Here is a 25,889-nt window from a genome sequence, read left to right as displayed (position 1 = left end):
GATGAGTAGTACCATCTTTGGCTGTTTGCTCTGTTCTCCTCTGTGTGTGTCTGCTGCTGCCTCCTAGGGTTTACTCTCTTCTCATCGATCTCCTCATCCAATTTCAGATTTGATCTCTTTATTGTTACTTTTTGGGCCTCGAAATATAACGGGCTTTTAACACGTACTGGGCTTAGGCTTTATTTTCTCTTGTCTTAAAATAGTTTTATCATTCCAACACACTCTTAACTCTAATATTGGTCCTACTCCAAACCTCATTGCCATGTAAAACTGTTAAGTGTCAAGTAAGACCTTGTCTTCTTCTTCTTTTGTTTTTCTTTTGTTTTTTTTTTTTCAGGATGATAAAATGCTTTCAATTTAAATGCATGAAAAGAGTTACATAATATGATATGGGATCATATAGTTTTTGAAAGTAGAGAAATTGTATACCACACAAAGTAGAATCTAGAAAATATAAAGTGAGGACTCAAGAAAATAATTCTCTAGCGACTTTAGGAACAACCACCTCGGCTACCATGACCATGTTTACCATATTAAAACACACATTAAAAAGCTCAATTAGTGCCATAAGAAAAAGCCCACTAGCCCATGTGTTTAGGGTTTTCATCAAGATAGATTCATACAAACTTGTGTAGTGTGAAAAAAGAAAGATATCTTTAGGATTTGCCTCTTGTGGTAACTCTCTTCTTACACCATCACCAATGGTTTTCCCTATTTTTCCTCTATAATATAGGTGAGTTTTATTCCAACCCACCTCTATTCTCATCTCTAAAATAGAGTTCTTATATAAATAGAGGAACCCTTTGTAGAAAAAAATAGAGTTCCTCTATAAATAGAGGAAAAAATAGCAATTTCTATTTTAGAGGTGAAAATAGAGGTGGATTGGAGCAAAATTCACCTCTATAATAGAGGAAAAAATAGAGAATCATTGGAGATGCTCTTAATCTTAATAAGAGATCAATCACAAAATCATTTGGATCTTGGTGACAACCTAAAGTCTCTTTTCCTTAGTTTCTTTACACAGTAAAGCTCCTTGATGAGCTATCTCATTTCTTAGCTTATATCTATCTTAGTAGAGATTGAATATTTCTTGTTTTGAGATTGTCAACATACCACGCCCACCTACCGTAGTCCATTGCATTTCTTGGGCTCTTTGAGTAGGCTTGATTTTCCCTTCCTCCCCGGATCCTTTGAGAGGATTCATCATCATCCATCTCGTAACCATATACTCCCATGTCTGAAGTTAGCAAATTGATTGCTTAAGGAGAGCCATATGATGGGTTAGAAAATATAAAGTTAGGAGCTCAAGAAAATAATTCTCTAGCGACTTTAGGAACAACCATCTCCGCCACCATGACCATGTTTACCATATTAAAACATAAATTAAAAAGCTCAATTAGTGCCATAAGAAAAAGCCCATTAGCCCATGTGTTTAGGGTTTTCATCAAGATAGATTCATACAAACTTGTGTATTGTGAAAAAAGAAAGATATCTTTAGGATTTGCCTCTTGTGGTAACTCTCTTCTTAATCTTTATAAGAGATCAATCACAAAATCATTTGGATCTTGGTGACAACCTAAAGTCTCTTTTCCTTAGTTTCTTTACACAATAAAGCTCCTTGATGAGCTATCTCATTTCTTAGCTTATATCTATCTTAGTAGAGATTGAATCTTTCTTGTTTTGAGATTGTCAACATACCACGCCCACCTATTGTGGTCCATTGTATTTCTTGGGCCCTTTGAGTAGGCTTGATTTTCCCTTCCTCCCCGGATCCTTTGAGAGGATTCATCATCATCCATCTCGTAACCATATACTCCCATGTCGAAGGCAGCAAATTGATTGCTTACTAAGACACTATCCCTCACCCTCACAATTTCATTTACCAATGAAACCGAATTTGGGGGAGTAGTCGGGACAGTTACCGTGGCTGTAGAAGAGGACACTAAAGCTTCAATGACGATTGGATAAAGTGAGGTAGTAGCTTGTGTAACATCACTTTGGAAGACTATATATAGGAGTAGTTTCTACATTCTTGGAGACAATTGGCAGAGCATGAGGAGAGCCAAATGATGGGTTAGTGTTGGCGTTTACTAATGCAGTAGTAGGATGAAAATCGTTGGTGTTTACTAAGTAGTGTTAACGTGTACTAAGAGCATGAGGAGAGCCAGATGATGGGTTAGTGTTGGCGTTTACTAAGAGCATGGGTAGTTTTTCGTTTGTTGTTTTTAATTTCCAACACAACCAAACGTACTCGTAACAAAATAGAAGAAGATATATCGGTAGATAATAATCTAGCACTAGCAGAAACAAATCTGAATTAATGGAGAGAGCAATATTAGAGTAGACTTGAATTTTGTTAACACTAAATATGAATATATTATTCGATACAATATGGCAATATGCAGGACTTAATTATATATATATAACTAGCAAACTGATACAAAACATGGAGTGCTTAACAGCACAACACACATGCACACTGATAAACTTATTTAATTAGAGACATAAACAGTGACTTAAGAGTACTTTTCTTCCGATGCAAGCATTAGAAACCAACCAAACCTCTGAATCAGATAAAAGTAGATAGTTCATTATGTAAACTGAAATCACCAGATGGAAGTCGTTGCTCTGGATTGCAGTCATCTCACGACTCTTATTTATTTGAATTGAAAGAACAAAGAGTTAGATTTCATATACTACAGCAGAGCAGATGAAGAGGATCAAGGATCAGGCCAAGAGAAGTTTCGAGAGACTTGGAATCAACGAGCTATATATCTCCTTGTCCGCTTCTGTGATCGATCTTCCTGTAATGAAAGGATGGTTCAAGAGCTCAGCTGCGGTGAGCCTGCGTGGATGAATGTCAAGGCACCGCCTCACGAAATCTCTAGCCTCCGGAGAGATATCTCGACCACGCAACTTCCACTCGTAAAATTCATCAAATATCTCTTGGATAGCTATTGCCCCAAACATCTCATAAACCACACACCCTAGAGCATATACATCAAGGTTTGGATGGATGATTAGTCTGTTTGGCTCAAAAGACTCTGGTGGCAGATACTGTGCCGTACCAATGGACATGTAATCATAATCGAAATCAGGTTCCCTGGATGAACCGAAATCAGCAAGCTTGAGATCCCACGGCTCTCCGGGTGTTGTGGAAGGGAAGAGGAGAATATTGGATGGCTTGAGGTCGCAGTGAACGTAACCACGGGAGTGAAGAGCCACGAGTCCTTCTAGGATCATACGAGCCGCACGTCGGACCAAAGACTCAGATATCTGCTGTGATCTCCTGCGAGAACCGTAGATCATCTTATTGAGATTACCTTTGGAGGCGTACTCCATATAGATCGTGTAGCATTCGTAGGGTTTGGTTTGCAAGTGAAGAGTGTTTGAGGCATTGACGATGCGAGGATGATCGCGGAAACGATGCATGATCCTGAGCTCCTTGTCGAGAATGTTTCTGAGATGCATAGGCGATGACTTCTTCGCCCAAAGTCTGGAGTTGGAGTCCTTCTCAAGAGAGACACAACCGAAGCTTCCTCTGCCAAGATAAGAGATTGTTGTCAGCGAAGACTTGTCCACAGTCCAATCATCATCTCTGCAAATTTGCTCCATCGTCAAAGTAAAGCTCTTACGTATTCGCTACTCTTTAGGGTTTGTCTGTGTTTTTTTTTTTTTGCGATCTGAGTAAACTAATGTGTGATCGATCACCACTCACACTATTTATAAACGTGGTGGTGGGTTTGTTGTCAATTGGAACTATGCCATCTTTTCCTTTTTCCAATTGCGAAATCATATTATAATAAATTGAATTTAGTGTTTAATTTATCATCCAATCCTAGCTTTAATATTGAAATAAATATTAAGGTTAATATTTAGATACAATATTAATACATTTAATAAGTTTTTACAATATGTAAATTTTTTCTTTTGATTTTTCATTTTGATATAAATTTGATCACCAATTTTTTGTATTACATGGCTTCAACAGCCCTTTTTGTTATTAGTTTCCTATTTCTCTTTTTGTAAAGTCACTGTTTCCATTTAAAAAAAAAGAAATATTTTTCTTTTCTCTGTCATATTGCTCGTTTTTTCCTATCATCTTTAATTTCCCTTTTCTTTTTCCTTACAAAATCTGACAGCTGTTATTTACTGCATGTTAATACCAAAATCAAGCCAAAAAAATTTAGGTGTAACAAAGGAAAAAATTTAGGTCCAAAATTTTCTTTATTACAAAATATAACCATAACCATAACCATAACCATAACCAAACGAACAATCACAAGGACAAGGTGCTCATTAGTCATATGATAATATCATAACCAAATAGCCAATGCTATGTTTCACTGCTTGTTTAAGGGTTTAGGGATGTATTTGGGTGTACTTTTGGCTTTCTGTAACACCTCCCTTTGCTTTGTTTAACCACAAGCTGAATAGATCATTCTCGAACAACTTTAGAAGACAAGAGCCTAGAATACATATATGAATATCAATATCCATTGCAAGTTAATCACTATTCTTTTAGTCTACAAAAAAAAATTACCGTTAAAATATAAAAATACACATCTCAAATGAGAAAAAAAAAAGAAAGAAGATGAAAGCCGAAGTGAAGAACAAAGCATAATCTTCAATCTTTCTCTTAATATCTAATTCCTTGTGCAACCTCAAAGAAGTGTGCAACGTTCTCTTCAGGGGTTCCAACTTTGATACCATGTCCCAAGTTGAGAATGTGTTTATCTCTCCCAGCTTTCTTCACAGTATCATGAATCCGGCTTGTGATAAATTCTTTCGATCCGAACAGAACTCCCGGATCCACGTTTCCTTGAACCGCTATGTCTCTTCCTAGCCGGTCTCTTCCTTCAGCCATGTCCACAGTCCAGTCCAAGCTCACAACATCAACACCGGTCCTAGCCAGTCTCTCAAGCAGACCTCCTGATCCACTTGCATACAGTATGAGAGGTAGGTTCGGGTGGGTTTGTTTCACAGCTTCCACAATCTGTTTAAGATAAGGTAAGCTAAACTGCTCAAAATCCACAGGGCTAAGCTCGGTAGCCCAAGAGTCAAATATTTGCACAGCTTGAGCTCCACTATCCGCTTGATAACGTATGTACGTGATCATCGAGGTTGTGAACTTCTGGAGCAAAGCATGTAGAACCTGAGGAGAAAGAGAAAAAAAAACTTTCAATCTCAGAGATAGTTACCAAGTTTTCCAGTTCTACAATTGCTTTATAAGCTTTTTACAGACTCACCTTGGGTTGAGAAAAAGCTAATCTTTTTATCTGTGTGAAGTTCTTAGATGAGCCACCTTCGATTACATACGAAGAGAGAGTAAATGGAGCTCCAACAAAACCCAAAACAGCGGACTCATTACCCACCTGAAACAAAATCATATTCTTCAGTTTAAGAGAGCATTTTGTTGCTTCAACCTTCAATAATCACACTATAAGTACCTCATTTCTTAATCTTTTGAGTGCTTCTGCAACATATGGAACAGATTCCTCTGGTATGAACTCCCTAACTTGAGCAACATCAGCAGCTGACTGCGGCGGGTTGAAGATGATAGGACCTTTTCCTTTAACAATGTCGAAAGGTATGTTCATTCCAGACAATGGAGTGAGAATGTCTGAGAACAAAATCACCTTTTCATACATTTTGAAAAGAAACAGACATGTCGTCAACTTGAGAGATCATATAAAGTAAAAACGAAGAAAAAAAAAGAAGAAGTAACTAACTCACCCCATCCGGCTTAAACACCTTCCATGGCTGCAGAGAAATTTCAACCACGAGATCCGCATTCTCTGATCTATCTCGGAAAGAAGGATATTTCTCACAGAGAGTTTGATAACTCTGTTTCATCAAATTAATCAAACACTCAGGACACACACAACTTGGAAAAAGCAAAAAAAGGAAAATCACAATATGAGTTTTGTAAAGCTTGCCTTCATGTACCTCCCAGCTTGCCTCATAAGCCAAACCGGAGGTCTATCAACAACTTCACCTTTAACAGCTCTCAGAAGAAGAGGCTCACTTGTTGCCGAGAGTTTACGCTCGGTTACAGTGGTTCCTACACAAAAGGAATTTGAATCCCATTAATCAATCCATAAGCTTCTCCACGAATATTATTCCATGATCAGACTCAATTTAAGCGAAACGAATGACAAACCAATAGAAAACTTCCAATTCTTATATCAAGCAATATACTTTTACTTGGATAAAAATCACGAGAGGATCATACAGTTGAAACAAGGAAGGAAGCACCACCAAGTGTATCAGCTTTATGCAGAACAAACTCGCAAAATCCTAAATTTTTACCAGATTACCATTGAAACCGTCTTGTAAATGCATAACAGAGTAAATCAAAACAATCAATTTAAGTACTACAAGAAAGACCCAATTCGCTTCCCAATTAGTCGAAAAGAGATAAAATTTTGTGGGAAATTTCGTAACTTTAGAAGTACCCCAGATATTTATTTAACTCACCAACAAGTTCATCACAATGAATCAAAATTGAGGGTTTAGAGATAAGTACCCTCGACGGAACAACGAATTAACCGAGAAGACTTGGGTGATTTTCTGGGAGAGATGGAGAGAAGAGTAGAAGAAGAAAGAGATGAAGTAGAGACTTGTAGGATTGACATTTTTTTTTTAGATCTCCGAGATAAAGAAAACACACAAAGAAGGCTTCTTTCTAGCGCGAGGTCAAGGTGTTGTTGTTGCTATACTCTGCTTTGAGATCTTAGCATCTTCTCTCTTTCAACGAGATGATTGGGTTAACGTCTTGAACGATGAAGACGATAGAAAATATTTTTGATGATAAGAGAGATCTGCTGACGTGGACTCAATATTGTCTAGTCAGCAACCATGTCTGCCACGTCATTATTTGGTTTATTCTTACCATCTTGGTTAAATTTGGTTCGGTTTCACTTATCAACTCCAAATCTGCAAATTTTTTTTTTGAAAGAATATGCAATTAGATTCAAACCATATAATGATTTATTTAATTGTATGATTATTTTCTGAAAAACAACAAATATAAAGACATGTAAAAGCAATCACACACAACATCAAACCAAAATTAAAAAAAAAAAAAAAAAACAATTACAAACAAATAATTAAGGATCTAAAAAATAGAAATAGTGGAAGGTGTTATTGTGTTTTTAAAGGCTTGATTTTTTCTTGCTCTGCTTCTGCAATGGAAGTGTAATGTGTATAAAACCAAACTTTCTCCTCTGTGTGACATACTGTTTCTCTTCATGTACCTCCTCTTTCTCTGCTCGTGCCGAAAACTTTACATCTTGCTTCAGTTCCTTCAGCATTTGGCTCAAGTTCGCATTTCGCCTCGGGATTTGTCCTTCGAGGCTCTGCCTCTCAGGAACAACGACGTCTTCTTCCTTTGGAACTTGCTTACGTCTTAGGACATCACGCATTGAGACATTAGACTTTAACACTGGCTTTGGTACATTGTCATGCTGCGGCTCATGGTGCTTGTTCAAATGGCTGAAGAAGGAGCGTCGTGTATGATGATTCAAAGGTTTAAACTTATCGCCTTTTGTCCACCCGCGGAAAGCATTTTCAGCTGCAAGTTGCTTCACATTAGCAATCTCTACTCTGTTTAACGCAGCTTCTAAAGCTTGTTTGCTTTGTTTAACTCCTTCAGTAGCTTCCTCAAGCTTCTTCAAAACCCCTCTGCTTGTGCTATTATCAAAGTCATTATCATCGAACCTTAGTCCTCTCGGTGTTACCGGAGATCTTGGAGGCTCTGGAAAGCAAAAATCTGATTCATCGTCCTGGCTATCACCGTTGGATGATAACATACTTATTTCAACTAACGCAAGTGCTTCAGCTGCTCTTGCAGCTTCTTCCATTTTTCTAGCAGCAACTAGCCTCATCTCTGCAGTTCTCAGACAGTTCTTGTTCTGCTGGTTTAAACCCGTTTCATCTGTTTCAGCAGCAACCATCTTAACCTGTTCCCTTAGTGGCTCATCTGCAACAACCTGTGGTTTAACCTTGATCCGACTCAGCTCCTCAGCTAGAGATAACGGTCCTCCAAACCCATACGTTAGCTTCGCCCGTGTCTTCTCAAGGAAATGTTTCTCTTCTTTCATTTTCTTATTGAGAGACTCCACAGATGATTGGGTCACTACAAGATCATTCATGGTTTTACCAAGATTCATCTTGGCTTGCTTCAGTTCCATTAGGATCAGATCAGGTGATGACATGGGATTGTGGTGATGGCAATGCTCATCGTTCATCTCTTTGATGTCTGAACTGAGATGTTCACTGCATCTCAGGGCTTCTTGCTGAAGCTGCCGCTTCAAATCTTCAACGATCCTTTTTGTCGATCCAAGCGCTTCTAGAACATCCAGAGTTTCGAGCTCTTTGACTATCAGATCCTTCTCTAGCTCCGCTGCATGCTCTTCCATTCTCTTTATGTCAAATTCTCCAGTCTGAACATTGACAAACTAACAAATATGAAAACCATATCTAAACTCTTAATCCAACTGCACACACAACTCAATTTGACATGTTTTCACAGAAACTTTGAATTAAAAAAACTCAAGAACAATGGACAATGGTCACAATGAAAGGATCAAACACAGTTGTATGTAAGAGAAACTGAGAAAAGAACAAAACTTACGAAACTGTCTTCAAGCTTGAAAGGAACCCAAGAGCCACGACCACCGAATCGAGTCACAGCTTCCTGAACTGACCCGAATGGAGGAGACGTATCTATTTCAGCTCTCAACCCCACTCTCCTAATCCCAGGTACATTGGAAACACCAACGGGATCAACACAGAACCCGAAATTCTCAGACCCGGGTTGGATCATCACTTCATGGATCCCAGGCGTACCCGGAACCACCTCGGCCACAGGATAATGCTGATGCTGCTGCTCCTCCTCTGCCATCGCCAACACAAAGAACAATGAATTGTTTTGGTAAAGGATTTAAAGAGAAGACCTTTTCAGTAATCATAATTAATGAAATTACAAGAAGAGAAAGAAAAGAAAAAAGAAAAGCAAAAGAGCTTTTTGAAGAAGGTATCGAAATGATTGTGCTTTTCTCGTTACAGAGTCACACCACCACCACCACTGCACTAAACCACCCACCACTCGGAGAGTGTAAAGAATAGAGAGTGATCTAAAGAGATGATTACGTGGCGAGTTCTTATTTGTGTTGTGAAGCAAGGTTCACGTGAGAGCGGTTGTATGGGATGGTTGACTACTTGACTGATTACTTAAATTTGGGCCGTTGATTGCGGAGGTAACGCTGATACAATCATACAAAAGATATTGGGAATTGAAGTTTCTTTCCTCTGTTTTGCTTTTATGTAAAGGCAAAAGAGATTTGCACTATTGCAGGGAGGGACCAAATCAATCTAACGACGACGTTTACGCTGCCGACGCTTGATCCCCACCCCACGGATCTTTTGTTTTCACGATGTTTTTTTTTTTTTCTTTTTTGATTAGGAAGTAATTAATGGGCCATAAGCCCATACTTTTTGTTGTGTTTTAATTATTTTAGAAAAAAAAACAAATTAAACAAGTAATCAACTACTTTTAAAAAGTTGACCCAAAAAAACAAAAAAAAAAAAACTAATTTTAAGAAGAATGAAAATTTTTAGTGATCCTTTTTCTTATCATGAAAGTAGAAATAGAATCATATTAAATAATGTCATCAAATAGTATCTATTTTTCCATATTATTGGTGAAGTTATATTCATTGGTAAAATAAATATTATTAGAACCAATAAAATTGACATTATCTGGTAAATTAAATGAGGAAGAATAATTGTTAATATTGATTTTTGGTACGCATAATAATAATCACAACCACCTTATCTTTCTCTATGTTTATGATTTTTCTTTATTTATTTATTTTGTTTATGGGGGTCACTTCCGTATATAAATTAAGTGGAACCTTGCATTGCATCCATTATTTTATTTTGTCTGATTAGTGGCAGCAATCAAGTCCGGAACGAACTCATTACAACGTACCTCGGTTTTTAACTTTTCTTCAATTGATTTTGTGGGGATTAAACCATATCTTAGTTTAAGATATTTGTTATTTATTATTTGGGAATATAAAGTTAACTAAATGGATGAAGATGCTACACGTACGTGCGAAATATAGTCTAGATCACAAAGCTAGAGCCTAGATGTGACGGCGAATAGCGAAAGCTAGCACGAAACAGCAAGCCAGACTTTTTTTATTTTATTTTTGGCTCAACAACAATTTTCCATTAACCAAAAGTATTACAAGCATTTGTGTTCACCTTTAAAGATTTGGACCACAAAATAAATGTAATGGTTGATCAAATACAATCCTAGAACACTAGGCGGATCCAACACTACCTAATCGAGAATCATTGCATTTTTAACCACAACGAGATAGATAACACACCACAACTCGGAGTGAAATCATCTCTTAAACCACCTAAATTGACCTAATGACACGAAAACAAATACTAACACAGTGAAAGCCAAAACTAATACTGAAAAGCAAATCAAAACCAAGCTATGAGCTCCTCATGATCAGCGTGTAGAACTTGACCCAATAGCATCAACACCCAGAAGCGCATCAACATAAAATTTAGGAATTCCCGGCTTTCAATGTTTCGGTCCTAAACCTAAAACGGACAATACATCCGACTGAACCAACCAAGAGACAAGCACAACCAGCAAGAGCTAAAGCTTTTCCATACTAATTATACTAGACCAGAATGCTAAACGATTCAAGATAAGAGATTGAAGCACAGAGTAACATATCATTACCTCCCGGTGCGTATCCGGATTGGCCATATCTCAGCTGCTTTGTTATCTCGCTACTTGGTCGGAAAGACACCAGAAGTTGAGGAAACTCTCAAGAGACCGTCGGCTTTGTGGGCATCCGCAAATCTCGGTCACCAACACACCTTGAAGTCTCCTCGACAACCTGAAGACGCTAAGACCCGACTCGACCAAGAACCTCCGAACAGCTAGCTTCTCCGGCGAAAGGATGGAGAAAGTGGACGGTCACAATCCAAATCACAGATCCGATTCCCCAAAACTGCAAGGAAAGACGCCCAGAGCAGCTACGAACCACCACAGTCACTGAAAGGCGAGCCGAGATCTCGTCTTCCACCACACCGGCACGGCGCTTCAGTGGACTGCTCCTTAGCACGCCGGAGAGGAAGAGAAACGGGTTACCTACTGCTACTACGACGAGACGACAAAGAAAGAAGAAAGCAGAGCCCTCTCACACCGTCGGCGAAAGCCTAGGGCGGCAGAGAGGCAAAACGGAATCAATCGGCGGCGGCTGTAGATCTAGGGTTTTTAGATAGAGAGAGTCTCGGCAAAAGGAATAGTGAAACGTTTTCTTTTATTGCAAGCCAGACTTAATTTATCGATCAAAATTTGTTATGCTTTTTNTTTTTTTTTTTTTTTTTTTTTATGTTTACTTAGAAAACCAAACTGGAATCAATTGTGAACCAAGTGGAAGCAAAATCCGGACCTAAGAAAGAACTTACCCAACCATGATATATAGAGCAACGAGTCCATGGTAGTAGACTAGTTGTAATGCATTGGTACTTGGTAGTAAATTTAATTGTATTCACAACTATTATAACTTTTTTTTTAACCTATAACGTATGGTTTATATATAACCATGTGCATGTAAACTAAATAAAAAACTTCGGAAATCTTCTAACATGTGTATTATATCTTCAAACATAAAAATTCTCTTCGAACGAAAATGCATCAATAATACGTAATATGTGTAGATTGAAAACGTACCTGTCTTATTGTGTACTACAAATATATTACGAGCTGATTACAAGTATAGTAAATGTTGTTAAACCTTTTAATCTCTCTAGTTTTTACCATCTAGAATGCATAATCAGCCGTCACTATAGCCTAGACTATCTAAATTGACTGTTCTTAATAACCTAGCCCAAAACCGGTAAAAAAAATGCATAGAACTGCCTAATCAGTTGTCTCTTTTTTCTTGGAACTGGCCTAAGTCTAGACCGCTGGTTTAAATAATTTACACGTCATGTATATAGGTGGATCAGTGGATGTATGAATTAAATAGGAGGAGCTTCGGCCTCATATTTTTCTAACTAACTTTGTCCTCACTTCTCTATCGAATTGAAGAAAAATCTCAGTACGAGACAATGGACCACGATAACGCATCTCCTATTTTATTAAATACGACTCAACGGTACATCCAACGGTCCACACCTATCCCACCTCGCAACCTCCTCTCTTTTATATACCACACGTTTTTATATTATTCTTTCCAAACGACATTAATAGTGACAAGGGTTTTCACTAATCTTATTATTTAGTTGATTTTACTTACAAGTTACAAGGAGTTTGTAGCTATACCACATGAGTTCACTTGATTTCTAGGTTCAATCGAATCCTATGTTATTATGAGTATATGTACGAGTAAGTTTTCTTTTTCTTCTCCGTAAATTATCTGAATTCGGAATTGGTGTTGTTATAACATTTAAGTCGTGTACACATTGAACAATATTATCGTCCCACTCATTTATTATCTAACCATTTTCTTGGCCCTCTACAATTATTTTGTAGTATCTTATATATATGCCATATGCATCCATGTGAAGTTTTACCAAAATACAAAAATAATACAGAAATTACAAAAGAGGAAAACAGATTAAAATAATAAGCACATGACATGTGCTTACACACTCCATGCAAAAAGAAATAAGAGAGATCCTTTAATTCTTCCGCAAACTTCTCTTACACTAACAAAGCATCACTTTTCCAAAAATAGATGCGCCTTTGTCTCCTCTTTTCATATCTGAAGAAGCTTCGTCGTCTTCGGATCTAGCATTTTCTTTTTTCTTCATTTTAGGTTTAATTCTGATAAAAGGTGCTGACTCGAAGACATTATCCAAAGAAAGGGAAGTGTTTTTGGTTGTGTGCAGAAGAGCATTAAATGAAGACAATGTCAGAAATATCAGAAGACAACACAAATGGAGTCAAATCTTCAAAGGTTATCGTAAAGGAGAGCTCTCAGGTCAATTCATCGTCAAGAATCTATTACTACGGCGGAGCCTCCGTGCCGTTTTTATGGGAGACACGGCCAGGGACACCAAAACACCCTCTTTACTCTGAATCGTTTCGTCTTCCACCGTTAACGCCACCTCCTTCGTACTACTCCTCCTCCTCCTCCTCCGGGAACAAACAGAGTAAAACGAGAACGAAACAAACTCGATTCGTGAAGACTCTGTTGTCACGTCACGTGTCGCGTCATTCGTTTTCCTGGTCGTCTACGTCTTCATCTTCTTCCTCTTCGTATTCTTCTTCGTCTCCTCCGTCTAAAACAGAGCATCGTCCCAAAAAATGTTACCTTTCTTGCTCGAGATCTTATGCTAAGGAAGACGACGAGGAAGAAATTAGGTCGTCGTCTCCGACGTCGACGTTGTGTACTTATAAAAGAGGGTTTAGTTCATCTATGGGAAGTGTGAAGAGAGCTTTGTGTTCTGTTCTTAGCCATGGATCTAGTCGTAAAGATCTTAGATTGATGTAACAGTTTATTCCATGTTGTTCTTATTTCGATTGTTGTCATTTAAAAAAAAATAATAGGATCTTGAGTTTTAAGATCCGTTTTTTTTTTTGTTTTTTGTATGTTTTGGCTTTCGCCTCTTTGAACACATATATTAGTGTTTGATTGTGTTCATTGTTCAATGCTTAACAAAAAGTTTGTCATGTTTAGATTTATCTTTGGTTGCTCTCTCTTGTGAATTTTGTATTTGAACGGGTCTTTTAGTACGCTTATTAAAATTCTAATGATCGATAGTGAAATTATTTGTTTTGAATTTGAAAATTTAGACGTTAAATTATAATTAGTCAACGACAAACTTTATCTAAACTCTACACGAAGATATGTGGGGGATTTAACTGACCATGTGCCAGCATTTATGGGCTCTATTCAGTGTATTACTTTATTTTTTTGTCTCGTTTATTCGTGTTATTCCACTTTCTAGAGATTAAACTTGAATTTGAAAATAATAAGAACTAAGAGTTCTAGTAAACCAAAATAAAAACAGAATTTTTAACCATCAAAACAGGAATATACAGATAATAAATAAGACTACCACCAGTCTACCACGATAATGTGTATATATCTGTTATCACTATCTTTGAACCATTTCTAAAGATGTTAAAATTAAAATTCAAATCTATCCTTCATAAATATAGAGGGGAAATTAAGACGGGTAGGAGTTAATAGATGTTCAAGAAGATGTGCAGGTATGACATTTAATAACTTTGAAGTGATTTTCTTAAAAAGAAGATTTTCCTTAGAATATGCAACTTTTTGGGTGTGTGAAAACTCAAAATTTTTAATATGCCCTAAATCTTCAGGTAGTTATTGGAAAAAAAAAAGATGAGGTATCCCAAGCTTACGAACCATGGGTCTATCTCTTTACCATAAAAGGAAAGAATTGTCGGATGTACGAAAACTATTTGGGACAAGGATCTTTGAAATAACGGATTCACTGTAAGCTGTAAGAAAACAGTGAAGTAAATTTTAACAAGAAGAACAATTATTGACAGCCATGACCACTCGTGCGCACGTGGTTTAAGTTTTGATGGATCTATCTAATTCGTGAAGTCTTTAAGTGTCATCATTCATTGAAGGGGCATAGGAGTTGGTGGCAGAAAATAATAACTAAGGAAAATTAGGTGGTAGGAGTAATTAAGGCTTGCATATTTGTTTTCTTTAGAAAATAAAATCTTTGGCTATTATATGGTTACTACTTACTAGTTACTACTACTAATGATTTTTGTAAATATATATTTTTCTTTTGAAAACTATTGAATCGCAGAGACTATAATTACCAACTGAATATTTTGTTATTTCTCAGCATGCTATTGTACTTTCTTTCCCAATCCCTAGAAATTTAGTCATTTACGTACAGAGAATTTAGTTATATATACGTAAAAAAGATGTTTAGGTTTTCTTGATCTTGGCATACCGAAATCAAAGTACACTGGCTGAAGTAATGGAAATGACAAGACGAAGAAGACATCGACATGCTCTCTTAAATGCAATAGAGGAAGAGATAAAGAAAATTATTCTTACTCGGTCTCAAGGAGACGATGTGGCTTTATGGAAAGGAAGGAATGATAACTGCCACAAGCAGTTTAACACGAAGAATACTTGGTTGAACATTGGTGCTACAAAGCTATCTGATTTCCCCATGTTACTCCCACATATGCTTTCATTACATGGCTGGTGGCAAAAAACAGAGTATCAACAGGGGAAAGGATGATACTATGGAACTCAAATGTCAACACAAATTGTGTGTTCTGCAGCCACATACTGGAGACAAGGGAGCATTTATTTTTTCAATGTCTTTTTTCGCAGCAGGTATGGGAAACACTAGTGAAAGGACTCTTGTCAAACAAATTCACAGCTAATTTGACAGAGGTTATGGCTTTACTTGTGTGTTCTGAAATGGGATACAACACAAAAGTTTCTTTTGAGGTACCCTTTTCAGAACACTATACATGCTCTTTGGCAAGAGCGCAATGACATATGCCATGGGGAAGCATCGTCGACATTGGACAAGCTAGTAAAATTAATCGATAAGAATGTTCGTAAACGCATGAGCACACTTGGGGCAAGAGGAGACACTCACATTCAACTTTGGTTCTCCGCCAGATTTTATTCAAGATGACTCAGTATCAAGTTCAAAAACAGTTTTAAACACATTCATGCTTTAAACAATGTAACAAAAAAATTATTTTTATTTTGAATATAATTTAACATTAGATTAAAAAAAAAATGATGTTTAGATCCCTAAACCCTAGTTCAACATAACCAACCATATAGTAACTAAAACACTTTTACAATTGTGAAGGAAGCAAGGTTTACGAAATAATAGCCCAATAAAAGTCCCAAGAGATTGGGTCCATCGTCCATGTCAACTTCTAAGTTCTAAGTTGGGAAAAAGATTTAACTATTTTTTTTTTCCTACAAGAAACGAAAAATAACTAAATGTAGATAGCTCAATCGGTTGTTGTTGTCTGAGAAGAAATTTTGCGTTAACCTTATTTAAGGTTTAGCTAAACATTCATGACCTAAATCTTAGACGGATTACAGCTCTCGACAATAAGATATATGGGTTCTCACATTTAACTCAGGTTTAAACCTTCAAAATGAATTGTGAAACAAACAAAAAATTACTATCTTACATTCTTACCTGACTTCAAAAGACACCTTTAATTTTTAGATTTTTTCAGTTTTATTAATTCTAGAGATATATTCGTATTTTTCTTCACTATTAAATAATTTTATCTGCTAACTCAAACTTAGAATTTTATATCAAGTACAAAGACGAAGAGAGAACAACGGGGCGACGATTTAGGCTACAAATACGGGTCAAACAAGAATACATACAACTCCAAAGCTTTCTTAGAGTATAAGCAATCTTCTTCTTTCTTTTCGATTTTGAATTGAAATTGGACTTGAATACTAATTATTCTAATGTATAATATGATTACATCAATATTACCCTCTTTTTCACCACCCACTTTGTTAGAACACCGCTCTGTATCTTCTTCCTCACATCCGAAATCTAAGAAACATTTTTCAAAATAAAAAGAGAGATAGTAGTACGTGTGTTCTTTGTTCATGGTTTACGCTTCAAAGAACTATTTTGGTACCATCTACAAACGGTGACCCTAGAGACCGTATATGGACCTAAAGTTGATAGCTGTTGATTATTGCAGTTAGAGAACATTAATTTTATGATTCACATGTTAATTGATGGTGAAACTAGTCACCAAGTTTATTCTTTGACGAAGATTCTTTGCATATTCATTCTCCTATTTATGAATTATAAATACAAAGAAAATGTACAAAATACATACCTTATTTATACATGCGTACGTACAATTATAGTCGATTCGTATGCAAATATATTAATTAAATATGATTATATATATATATATATATATGTAACTCAATTTCAAAATAACAATCTAAATATATAATTAATGAACAAACATAAAGAGAGCCCATATAAAGATGATGAGGTTTCATTTGGACAAGAAATACTAACATGTCAAAAATCATCAAACTATCAATCTCATTCACTCTTTTTAGAGAAGTATACATCTAAAAATATCTTCTGAATCTTTCACCAACTTTTTACTATTATAAACCTTAATCAAAACTATTTAGTAAACTACTCAGCGGTCCATTCGTGTGCGACGGTTTAGGTTCATATGATTTTCAGAAATATGATCTGTAGAATTTGAAATTTATCTAATTACACGCTAAGAAAAAAAGAAAGAAAAATGTGTGCTATAAATGTGAAGCAAAAGTCCACATGCGGTCATGGGAAAATAAAAACATTAAAAGTAGGCATTAAGCCCAAAATCCATCTGTTGTTGCCTGATCGATGAATATGAGTGACAACATACATATGTATACAAGTATATTTATGTGTGGTCAGATTCGTAGAGACAAAAATATAAATTAAAAACTCTCACAGCTCACGTGCTGAAGCAGTGAATACAGCTCTCCAGTCTTTACTAACTAGATATCTTCAGTTGTTTTCATGTTAAAAGAGAGACTGTTCTACTTCTCGAGCTACCAAATCCTGTTTTCATCTCCATATATAAGAAAGTTCTATTATAAGCTAGCTCATCTTTCTATATATATATATATAGACACATGCATACACTCGTACATACAAATATATGTATATACATCGTGATCACTAAATCTTACACTTGGTATTTTACTTGCCTTTAAAGCCTTCCTTAGCTATCTTCCTTCACACCCTCTTTAAGAGTCACTTGACTTTAATATTTCTCTTTTTGTTTCTTTCTCCTTTTTTCGATCCGCTGAGAGCATGCCTGAATGTCAAGAGAAAGGTAAAACGTGAACATCTCCTTAGTGAACCTTTTTTTTTCTCTTCACAATGATTATATTTTTTTCACTCAACTGGTGGTTATGGTTGATATCGACCTTGTAGTCTTATATATCTTCATGCTATTATTGAAAACTAAAGCTCTTCTTCAATTCGTTGTGTTAAGGGAGAGATTTGAAGAGATAGGGAAGAAGATCAAAAGAGAAGCAGATGCTTGGCCACATCATATGGCAGGAATTAGAAGACCAATGTCGGGTCCTCCCGGAACCCTCAACACCATTACTCCTTGTGCAGCCTGCAAGCTTCTGCGCCGTAGGTGCGCTCAAGAATGTCCTTTTTCGCCATATTTTTCCCCACACGAGCCTCATAAGTTCGCATCCGTCCACAAAGTTTTTGGGGCTAGCAACGTCTCCAAGATGCTAATGGTAATAACCATTTCAAAACTCATACATAGTCTTAATTTGAACATGCATATAATAAGAACTTGGAACACGTATAATAATCTAGTGGTCTTAAGCTGATTAATTCTTACTAGACAACGCATATATATTTTCGAGAGATATATGGCTCTGTATTTTGCTATGAAATAACTAATTAAGATAAAATATATAATGCTTTTAGTAAAATTCTCATAATGTGAAACAATTCCAAACTAACCAGGAAGTGTCTGAGAGCCAGAGAGCAGACGCGGCGAATAGCCTTGTGTATGAAGCAAACGTGAGGCTAAGAGATCCGGTGTACGGATGCATGGGAGCAATCTCAGCTCTACAACAACAAGTCCAAGCTTTACAATCCGAGCTCACAGCCGTACGATCGGAGATTCTCAAGTACAAGCAACGAGAAGCTGTCGCCACTTTGATCGTACCTTCTAACTCACAAGTCGCAGGATATCACAACTCCGGTGGCGTCTCCGTCATTGCACCACCACCACAAAGACCGTCAACTCCACCGCAACCTAACGCGGCTCATCCTCCTCCTCCTCCGCCTTCGTCTTGTGTTTTCTCTCAACCAACCACAAGAGCCTTAGAATACGGCGACATTGAAAGTGAGAACAACTCCTACTTCGGTTAAAATTTATTTGTATCATTCTACAAACACACACATACATATAATTTATTTCGATAATTTTGTGATCCGATGATTAATTAAATTAAATAAATATATGAGAAGGAAGAAGATTGATTTTTAAAAAGCCTGTCATTAAATTAAATTAAATGAATCTATGATGCATTTAGATTTGGAGTAGCTTAAATTAAATTATGAGTCATGCATACTAAAGTGAGTTTCTTCTTCTTTTTTGTTTCTTTAATGGGTTATTCTAGAGCCCAAGCAACATAATGTTACTTAACTCTATAAAAAAGCTACTTCCACCAAATTTTGTGTGATATAGCTGGCTTTGGATCTGCAGATACGTGTGTATAGTGTTTATTGGTTGGTTGAAGTGTCAGCTGTGTATTACCATTAACTCATTTAGTTTGGTTTTATTTAAATTTATTCTTGGGGTTTCCTTAGCGTATCGAATTAATCAATCCAGCTTACTGCTGACCAGATTCATGCAAACAATGTTCGCTAGGGATATGTTCAGCTTAAAAATGGCAAAATAAAATTAATAAGTATTAGAAAACAATCAATTTCAAAATTAATTATTTGACGAAAATATTACTTCGCCAAAGCATCAATAATTGGCGATATTACATAAAATAAGATTTCTAGTCCTTAAATTCATTAAGTAATGATATAATTGATGGTAAATCTGTCGGTAGAATAAATATAAAGACAGTTTTTGGACATCTTTGATCGCCAATGTATGGTACTATCAATATTTTTTTCTCAGATTTATAAATTAAAGTGTGGGTGTAAATTAAGGAACCAATCCGCTTTATTATTTTGAAAACGTGAAATACACTTGGTTTTACGGTTGTAAGTTTGTAACGCATCCTTATGATTTTTTTTAGATATATTTTGATACCGGTTGAATTCATTCATAGAAGTATAAGCAAAATAGGTCGGACTCAAAAGTCATATTCAAAAAATCAATCCTATAAAAACCTAAATTGTAATTTGAAGACCATTGACTAGAGCTTTTGTGGTTGGAAGGCTTGTATCTAGGGTCAAAGATAGAATCCTTATAGGAGATGTGATGTTTTGGGTTTGGTCTAATGTCACGGTTGCTTCATCCTATGGTACTTAACTTATCCCTTTTCCCAAGGGAACATACTATTCCACAGTTTCCACTTGGTACTTATATATCTTCCTTTTGGCCTTATTTAAATCATGTGCATTTTTTTTGTTTTTTAGATAGGGGAAAAGTACGGTTGTATAATAAGAGTCTAAAATGTTAACTTGCTCGATAGATTTATCACTGGTTGAATCTAAAGGTCAGAAAGCCTGTACCTATCAACATTATGTGAATTCTCCAATGTTCACGTATATGTGACCAATGGAGATCGATCTCTGGGTTCAACAAGTAGACCAAAACCATTGATCTTGAGTAACAACTCGTTACTTCCACATTTTAATTGTTTGATTAGAATAAACACTAAAGTTTTATTCATCATGTTAATTAGAATTTCACAACTTGAAATTTTTGAAAACCATATATATACATATTATTCTCATTGTTATAATTAGATGGTAAGAGGAGATGTATCTAAGGCTTTGGCATCCATCTGAACACATCCTCCACTAACCTCCTTGGTCTCATCACTCTTGTAAACATACTTGCTTGCTACCCACAAGAACAATCCCATGTTCACTATCGAAATCACCATTAGAAACCCATAATAGTAATCAAGCCTAGAATCATTCAAATTATCCCCAATCCAACTTTTCCCTCCGCCTTTACTCGTGATATTATCAATCATTGTCACCAAGAAGCTGTTCAAGAAATTTCCAAGGCCGATGCCACTCGTGAAAAACGTTGTTCCAAGGCTCTGCATCTCCTCGGGTGACTGATCATAGAAAAACTCAAGCAAACCAATGGCGTTGAACACATCCCCAATGCCTAGAAGAGAGTATTGAGGGAGCAACCAGAAAATGTTCATAGGCACAACCTGTTTGGGGCTAGTTATGTGAAATTCCCTTATTACACGCATCCTCTTGACCTCCACGGCTGAAGCAACCGCGATCGCAACAATTTGTATGGCAAAACCTATCCCTAGCCTTTGGAGTAGAGTGATCCCTCTAGGGTTTCCTGTTTTCTTGCGCATGAAGGGAACAAAGTATTGGTCGTACATGGGCACTGAGAGAAGCATCGAGAGCGTAACGAAGCTCCCAAGTGAAGCCGCAGGGATTTGGAAGTTGGACCCAATTTTGCGGTCCAGCGTGGTCCCTTGTTTGACGAAGAGAGTGTTGACTTGTGCCCACAAGGTGCTTGGGATTAAAGTGACAAGCCATATAAAGGTAAGTCCTAGCACACGCTTTGCCACTTCCACTTTGGTCAACGTACATGGTAACTCTCTTGAACGTGTCTTAATGGCCGCTTTGTCCAAGAACCTGTAATAGCACAATCCAAATTATAAATTAATTTAAATCTATATACACATTTTCTATTCAAAATTACTTTGTCTTGTCTTGTCTATGATATTTTTTTCTACTCAGGAAATGTCTAGAAATGAAAGTCGGTCCAAAAGGTGATTTTTCTGAATCTAGATGTCATGTAATAGACTTATTATAGCAAAAACTAATAAAAAGTACTTATGCCAACATGTAAAGCTACGCACATAAATTGTTTAATATCTTCGTGATATCTTTAATTTTCTAAACTTAAGAAGCTTTGGCAATGTAATTGATCATTTTGGCACGAAACTGTAGTGGGAAGATATTGGAGAACACATTAACGTGTAGAAGGTGAGAATTGGGGACCATCAAATAAAAGATTCTACAAAGCAGAGCAGGTACACTACACTAGATTATATATTTACCACGTCATAACCTACCAGAGACGAAGGCATAAATTGGTCAAGAAAATTATCCAATTAATGGTTCTATATTTCTATTGGCCTATAATTCTCTGTCACAGTCTCTTGTTTTTTTTTCTTTATAAATAATGGCCAAAAAGATTATCCGTATTTAAATCAGAAATTTTAGATGGCCAAAAATAAAAAACAACAGAATCAGAATTTTTTGAGACAAGTTTCAAACTTTCAGTGAGAAATTATTGTAAAATATGAGTTATTTAGTGAAATTGGTATGCAATACTGACCTGAAGGTGGGAGTGTGATGAACTTGATGTTTACCGTTGCTTTTGTAATAATGGGAGTCAAGCTCATAAAGCTCCAAGTGGTCATCAGGACAATGAACATTTCGGTTTTTGAATGCCGTGATCGGAACTTGAATCAAATCTTTCGCCAAATTGTCTGATTTGACAACTTTGTGTCTGTAAAATGATGTTCCTACATAGAACACAATGAGAGAAACCAAGAGTCCTACTGTAGGTATGCCATAACCTAAACCCCATCCGAGATTCTCTTGGATGTAGACAAGGCCTAATGTGGCAAATAACGCACCCAAGAAAGAGCTAAACATCCACCAGTTGAAGAATGAAACCTTTTGTTTTTTCTCTTCAATGCTATAACTGTCGAATTGGTCCGCTCCAAATGTGGAAATGTTAGGTTTTGTTCCACCGGCTCCAATAGCTATGGTATAGAGAGATATGTAGAAAAATGATATCTGTAAGGAGGACGCCTTGTTGCATACCCCATTTTCGCATGTCGGTCTGAGGGATTTTACCGTTACCGCCATGGTTAAGAGAATCATCCCCTGCAAACAGAACTCATCATGAAATCTAGATATTGTTTATTTTTGTTTTGAATTTACGTTAGGCTTACGTGGTATAAAGCTATACGTGTTCTGTGTGCATGTTTTTATTTGAGGAGTCATCTCCGATATGTTAATCCAAATTTCCTAGTAAATATAAGTACTCGTTTTGTGTTATAAACTTATAAATATATTTGAAAAAAAAATCCTTCAAAAAATATATATATATTACAACACTTTTCAAAGTAAGGTCCGTACGTGCATTTTGAAGTTAGAAGACAGTTCATCAATTGATCATGAGTCATGTCTTGCAATCCACTGGTTGAAAGTCATTTCATGATTGAGATGTGATTTAACAAAAGTCGTAAGTTTTTTTTTTCTTTTTCTTTTTCTCCCCTAGATACTGATAAGATATGCATTTGGTTTGCTAAACCAATAAAATTGAAGTAAAGTGATAATCATGGGTCCTCTTGAATATGTGTGGAAAACAACGTTTGATACGTACGTATCCATGTCTTATCGATATTATCTACATAAACTAAATCTCAAAAAGTAAAATAAATCGAAGTTAGCTTTCGTTAACTGGTGCCTTCAATTATGACACGTCGTCAACATTGTGGACGCAGATCAAACGTGTTCGACTTTAGGCCTAATAATAATCTAATAATCTCAGACGCATGTCACGCATCAGTGCCAAATGATTAGAAAAGTAGCCAAGTTTTGTAAGAAACAACTAACAATCTAATATTGTCTTAAACAACGCCTAGTACTCACATGTCGACATCACTGCGTCGAACAGGTGATGTAAAAAACCGTTTGTTATATAATTTTTGAGAAGAAAAAAAAAACTCTGCCTTCGTTAATTAACTCTATATATAAATTACTTTTCTTACCAAAATTGCATATATGATATAATTGTAAACAAACGCGTGGTTATCTAAAATTAGTTAGTACCTTATACAATGTACTACTTGTTCTTTAATTAATATCTATTTCATACACGCTACATTCAAATTTTTATGATCCATATATATATTTGTATGCATTTTCTTAGTTTTCTTTTCTTGAAAATGAGCTCTTTTCTGATATATATGGCAAAATTCTGAACCTTCTTGTTAACATTCTCATATAAAATATGTTCATTTTAACAGAAACCACACAGTTGTCCTCAAATATATTAACCAGTGGAAAAAAATGCAAATATTTTTTGTGGCAGTGTCTTCTTGGGATAAACGTTCACGGACCATATCCGATCGTGCGTCCAAAACCCGACAAACACACACATGTCTACTCCTTTAATTTATGATGACCAACCGGTCTAACCCAAAGCAAAATATCTGAAAAATATAATTTTCAAGAGAAAAAATTTAACAAAAACTTTATTTATTCGATGTAGTCTTTTTTTTCTTCTAATTAAGTGCGGTTTCTTTGAGAGTTATTAAATCGGGTTGGCTAGTTTGGTTAATTTAATTCACATTTTAACCATAAAATAAAATAAAACATAATGTAGAATACCAGGACGTAGATGAGAGAGGAGGCAGTAAAAGTCCAGAAGCGGCCGATGTATGAGTCGGCGATGTATGCTCCGGCGATTGGAGTGATCCAAACAGCACCGGACCAATTATTCACATTTCTAACCGAGGAGATTGTGTCTTCGTGAAGTCTTGTGGTCAAATAATTCACTAAGTTCGACGCTATTCCATAAAACGCCATCCTCTCAAACGCTTCATACCCTTCTCACACACATAAGACTATATAAAGATTCAAGGGACAACAACGAACAAGAAAATTTATATTTTTAATCAAGTTATCTATAAATGGAAAGAGTTATTTGAGATTTGTGAAAATATACCGAGGAGGAAAGAGCAAGCTCTCCAACGACCGGTCTTAGAGGCGAGCACGGGACGGCCTTGGAGGTCGACGGTGCCATCTTGTGTGTAAACTTTCGCAGCCTCCATCAATTGTAGTTAATTTTATATATAAACTTAATAAAAGTTTAACGTTTGTTTTTTGGGATGTTTTTGGTAAAGTTATGAGAGCTGAGAGAGCTATGAGAGGTCAGGGCTGTGTAGAGAGAGACTAAACGGAAATAGTTTAAGGATGCATAGTTTTTTTTTCTTCTAAAGTTTGCTTTATTTGGATCTTGAGAAAAAAAAAACGAAATGAAAAACAAGGTCTTAGAGATTTGCTTAGTTTAGCTATTGCCTTACACTTCACAAGCTCAAGTATGTGATATATAGAAAGCCACCGCTAGATTTTCTGTTTCCTTTTCATTAATGTCATCATCATCACCTTGGCCATGTAACTACCACCATTATGATCATGATCATCACTATAAATCCTTTTGGCATATACAATTTTTAAATTGGTCCATTTTTTATTATTATAGTTTTAATATGGAAGAAATACAAAACAAAAGTCCTATGTATATTGAGCCGTAGAATTCTGGTCATCAGCAAACAGGTAGCGATGATGACATTTTTGGTTCCAATTATGATAAGAATCCCTCAATAAACCTACATATGCCATCCTGTCACATAACAACAGCAAGATAACTCAATAGAAATCTATACCGTCTGAATATATCATTTATTTGTATCACGTTTATGCCGTACGTTCATTCGACGCTTCATGTAGTTAATGTATATCTTTGTCTAACACTTAATTGATTTACTTTTCCATGGTTTTCAATTCATGCGAGGTAGGTTAGTCTACATGTTCGAAGTTGGTTACGGTTCCTAATTTTATGAGCTTCTTAATTAATAAGCCTCACTAGATTAGTAGATTTACAACCAACCATCTTAATACCGCACGTGCACTATCCAAGAAGCACATGGAAATAATAAATGGACAATTGAATTGGATTTGTACGAAACACAAATAAAGGCGTATATAGTTTCGTTAATTCATTCGGATACTATAATCTTCAAATTTGTATTCACACCAAAAAAAAAAAAAAATCTTCAAATTTGTTGCCTAAGGACCAAGACAAAAAAAAATCGGATGTTTTCGTAACAAAACAACTATATGTATGAGTATGACCTTTTCACTTGCCGACTTTCAATTCATGACAAGATCAAAAGTAACATTTCTGAGACATTCTATATATTATTTTTAAAACATAATAAACAAATGAAAGCTTGCAGTGAAAATCAAAAGCGACTCTGGTCCAGAGAGACGCGTTTGATATGCATCCAATGAAATTGGAACGATAGAGAGGAAAAGAAACTAGT

The 25,889-nt window shown here is 36.1% G+C and overlaps 7 protein-coding genes across 9 annotated transcripts in view; 2 read left to right on the top strand and 5 right to left on the bottom strand.

Moving 5' to 3' along the window:
- Positions 1 to 100, bottom strand: part of LOC104784317 (40S ribosomal protein S26-1-like) — a gene marked incomplete in the record, with an annotated part of 8,105 nt that extends 8,005 nt beyond the window's left edge. Inside the window, 1 exon segment of the mRNA XM_019245003.1 lies at positions 13 to 100. Coding sequence (XP_019100548.1) covers positions 13 to 15 — 3 coding nt within the window.
- LOC104782531 (serine/threonine-protein kinase 17A-like) lies at positions 2,518 to 3,666 on the bottom strand. The gene has a single exon (XM_010507488.2). It carries the CDS (start codon positions 3,613 to 3,615, stop codon positions 2,728 to 2,730), a length of 888 nt encoding a protein of 295 aa, XP_010505790.1. The 5' UTR covers positions 3,616 to 3,666; the 3' UTR covers positions 2,518 to 2,727.
- On the bottom strand, positions 4,473 to 6,770 carry LOC104782530 (uroporphyrinogen decarboxylase 2, chloroplastic). The gene is made up of 6 exons (XM_010507487.1): positions 6,530 to 6,770; positions 5,940 to 6,064; positions 5,737 to 5,847; positions 5,451 to 5,639; positions 5,250 to 5,375; positions 4,473 to 5,155 (listed from the first exon to the last, which is right to left on the bottom strand). The coding sequence occupies exons 1-6, from the start codon at positions 6,636 to 6,638 to the stop codon at positions 4,640 to 4,642; spliced, it is 1,176 nt and encodes a 391-aa protein (XP_010505789.1). The 5' UTR covers positions 6,639 to 6,770; the 3' UTR covers positions 4,473 to 4,639.
- On the bottom strand, positions 6,971 to 9,277 carry LOC104782529 (WEB family protein At2g40480-like). Of its 2 annotated transcripts, XM_010507486.2 has the most exons (3): positions 9,157 to 9,277; positions 8,639 to 8,901; positions 6,971 to 8,447 (listed from the first exon to the last, which is right to left on the bottom strand). In XM_010507486.2, the coding sequence occupies exons 2-3, from the start codon at positions 8,828 to 8,830 to the stop codon at positions 7,158 to 7,160; spliced, it is 1,482 nt and encodes a 493-aa protein (XP_010505788.1). In that variant the 5' UTR covers positions 8,831 to 8,901; positions 9,157 to 9,277; the 3' UTR covers positions 6,971 to 7,157. The 2 variants fall into 2 exon arrangements, with proteins under 2 accessions (XP_010505788.1, XP_010505787.1); XM_010507485.2 differs by lacking the exon at positions 9,157 to 9,277 and having other exon boundaries at positions 8,639 to 9,141.
- LOC104782528 (uncharacterized protein DDB_G0271670-like) lies at positions 12,301 to 13,745 on the top strand. The gene has a single exon (XM_010507484.1). The coding sequence runs from the start codon at positions 12,948 to 12,950 to the stop codon at positions 13,539 to 13,541; it is 594 nt and encodes a 197-aa protein (XP_010505786.1). The 5' UTR covers positions 12,301 to 12,947; the 3' UTR covers positions 13,542 to 13,745.
- LOC104782527 (LOB domain-containing protein 15-like) lies at positions 17,813 to 19,032 on the top strand. The gene is made up of 3 exons (XM_010507483.2): positions 17,813 to 17,902; positions 18,065 to 18,323; positions 18,559 to 19,032. The coding sequence occupies exons 1-3, from the start codon at positions 17,889 to 17,891 to the stop codon at positions 18,967 to 18,969; spliced, it is 684 nt and encodes a 227-aa protein (XP_010505785.1). The 5' UTR covers positions 17,813 to 17,888; the 3' UTR covers positions 18,970 to 19,032.
- Positions 20,500 to 24,887, bottom strand: LOC104782526 (protein NRT1/ PTR FAMILY 5.1-like). 2 transcript variants are annotated; one of them, XM_010507479.2, is made up of 4 exons: positions 24,509 to 24,887; positions 24,172 to 24,389; positions 22,103 to 22,659; positions 20,500 to 21,393 (listed from the first exon to the last, which is right to left on the bottom strand). In XM_010507479.2, the coding sequence occupies exons 1-4, from the start codon at positions 24,612 to 24,614 to the stop codon at positions 20,526 to 20,528; spliced, it is 1,749 nt and encodes a 582-aa protein (XP_010505781.1). In that variant the 5' UTR covers positions 24,615 to 24,887; the 3' UTR covers positions 20,500 to 20,525. The 2 variants fall into 2 exon arrangements, with proteins under 2 accessions (XP_010505781.1, XP_010505782.1); XM_010507480.2 differs by having other exon boundaries at positions 24,172 to 24,407; positions 24,509 to 24,600.

The sequence above is a fragment of the Camelina sativa genome, chromosome 4 (genome assembly GCF_000633955.1).
Source record: "Camelina sativa cultivar DH55 chromosome 4, Cs, whole genome shotgun sequence".
In the NCBI taxonomy this organism is placed as follows: Eukaryota; Viridiplantae; Streptophyta; class Magnoliopsida; order Brassicales; family Brassicaceae; genus Camelina; species Camelina sativa.
Note: the sequence above shows the minus strand (reverse complement) of the source record. Positions and strands in the feature narration are given on the sequence as shown.

What these genes read in the sequence shown, in the direction of transcription:
- LOC104782531 (XM_010507488.2), bottom strand. Translation starts at nt 3,615, where the DNA reads ATGGAGCAAATTTGCAGAGATGATGATTGGACTGTGGACAAGTCTTCG.
- LOC104782530 (XM_010507487.1), bottom strand. Translation starts at nt 6,638, where the DNA reads ATGTCAATCCTACAAGTCTCTACTTCATCTCTTTCTTCTTCTACTCTT. An exon ending in AATTCGTTGTTCCGTCGAGG is followed by an intron (nt 6,065 to 6,529) that starts GTACTTATCTCT and finishes CCTTTTGTGTAG; the next exon opens with GAACCACTGTAACCGAGCGT. An exon ending in AGGTGTTTAAGCCGGATGGG is followed by an intron (nt 5,640 to 5,736) that starts GTGAGTTAGTTA and finishes ATGTATGAAAAG; the next exon opens with GTGATTTTGTTCTCAGACAT.
- LOC104782526 (XM_010507479.2), bottom strand. Translation starts at nt 24,614, where the DNA reads ATGGAGGCTGCGAAAGTTTACACACAAGATGGCACCGTCGACCTCCAA. An exon ending in AGCTTGCTCTTTCCTCCTCG is followed by an intron (nt 24,390 to 24,508) that starts GTATATTTTCAC and finishes GTGTGTGAGAAG; the next exon opens with GGTATGAAGCGTTTGAGAGG. An exon ending in CCTCTCTCATCTACGTCCTG is followed by an intron (nt 22,660 to 24,171) that starts GTATTCTACATT and finishes TTCTGTTTGCAG; the next exon opens with GGGATGATTCTCTTAACCAT.
- LOC104782527 (XM_010507483.2), top strand. An exon ending in ACGTCTCCAAGATGCTAATG is followed by an intron (nt 18,324 to 18,558) that starts GTAATAACCATT and finishes CAAACTAACCAG; the next exon opens with GAAGTGTCTGAGAGCCAGAG.
- LOC104782528 (XM_010507484.1), top strand. Translation starts at nt 12,948, where the DNA reads ATGAAGACAATGTCAGAAATATCAGAAGACAACACAAATGGAGTCAAA.
- LOC104782529 (XM_010507485.2), bottom strand. Translation starts at nt 8,908, where the DNA reads ATGGCAGAGGAGGAGCAGCAGCATCAGCATTATCCTGTGGCCGAGGTG. An exon ending in TCAAGCTTGAAGACAGTTTC is followed by an intron (nt 8,448 to 8,638) that starts GTAAGTTTTGTT and finishes GTCAATGTTCAG; the next exon opens with ACTGGAGAATTTGACATAAA.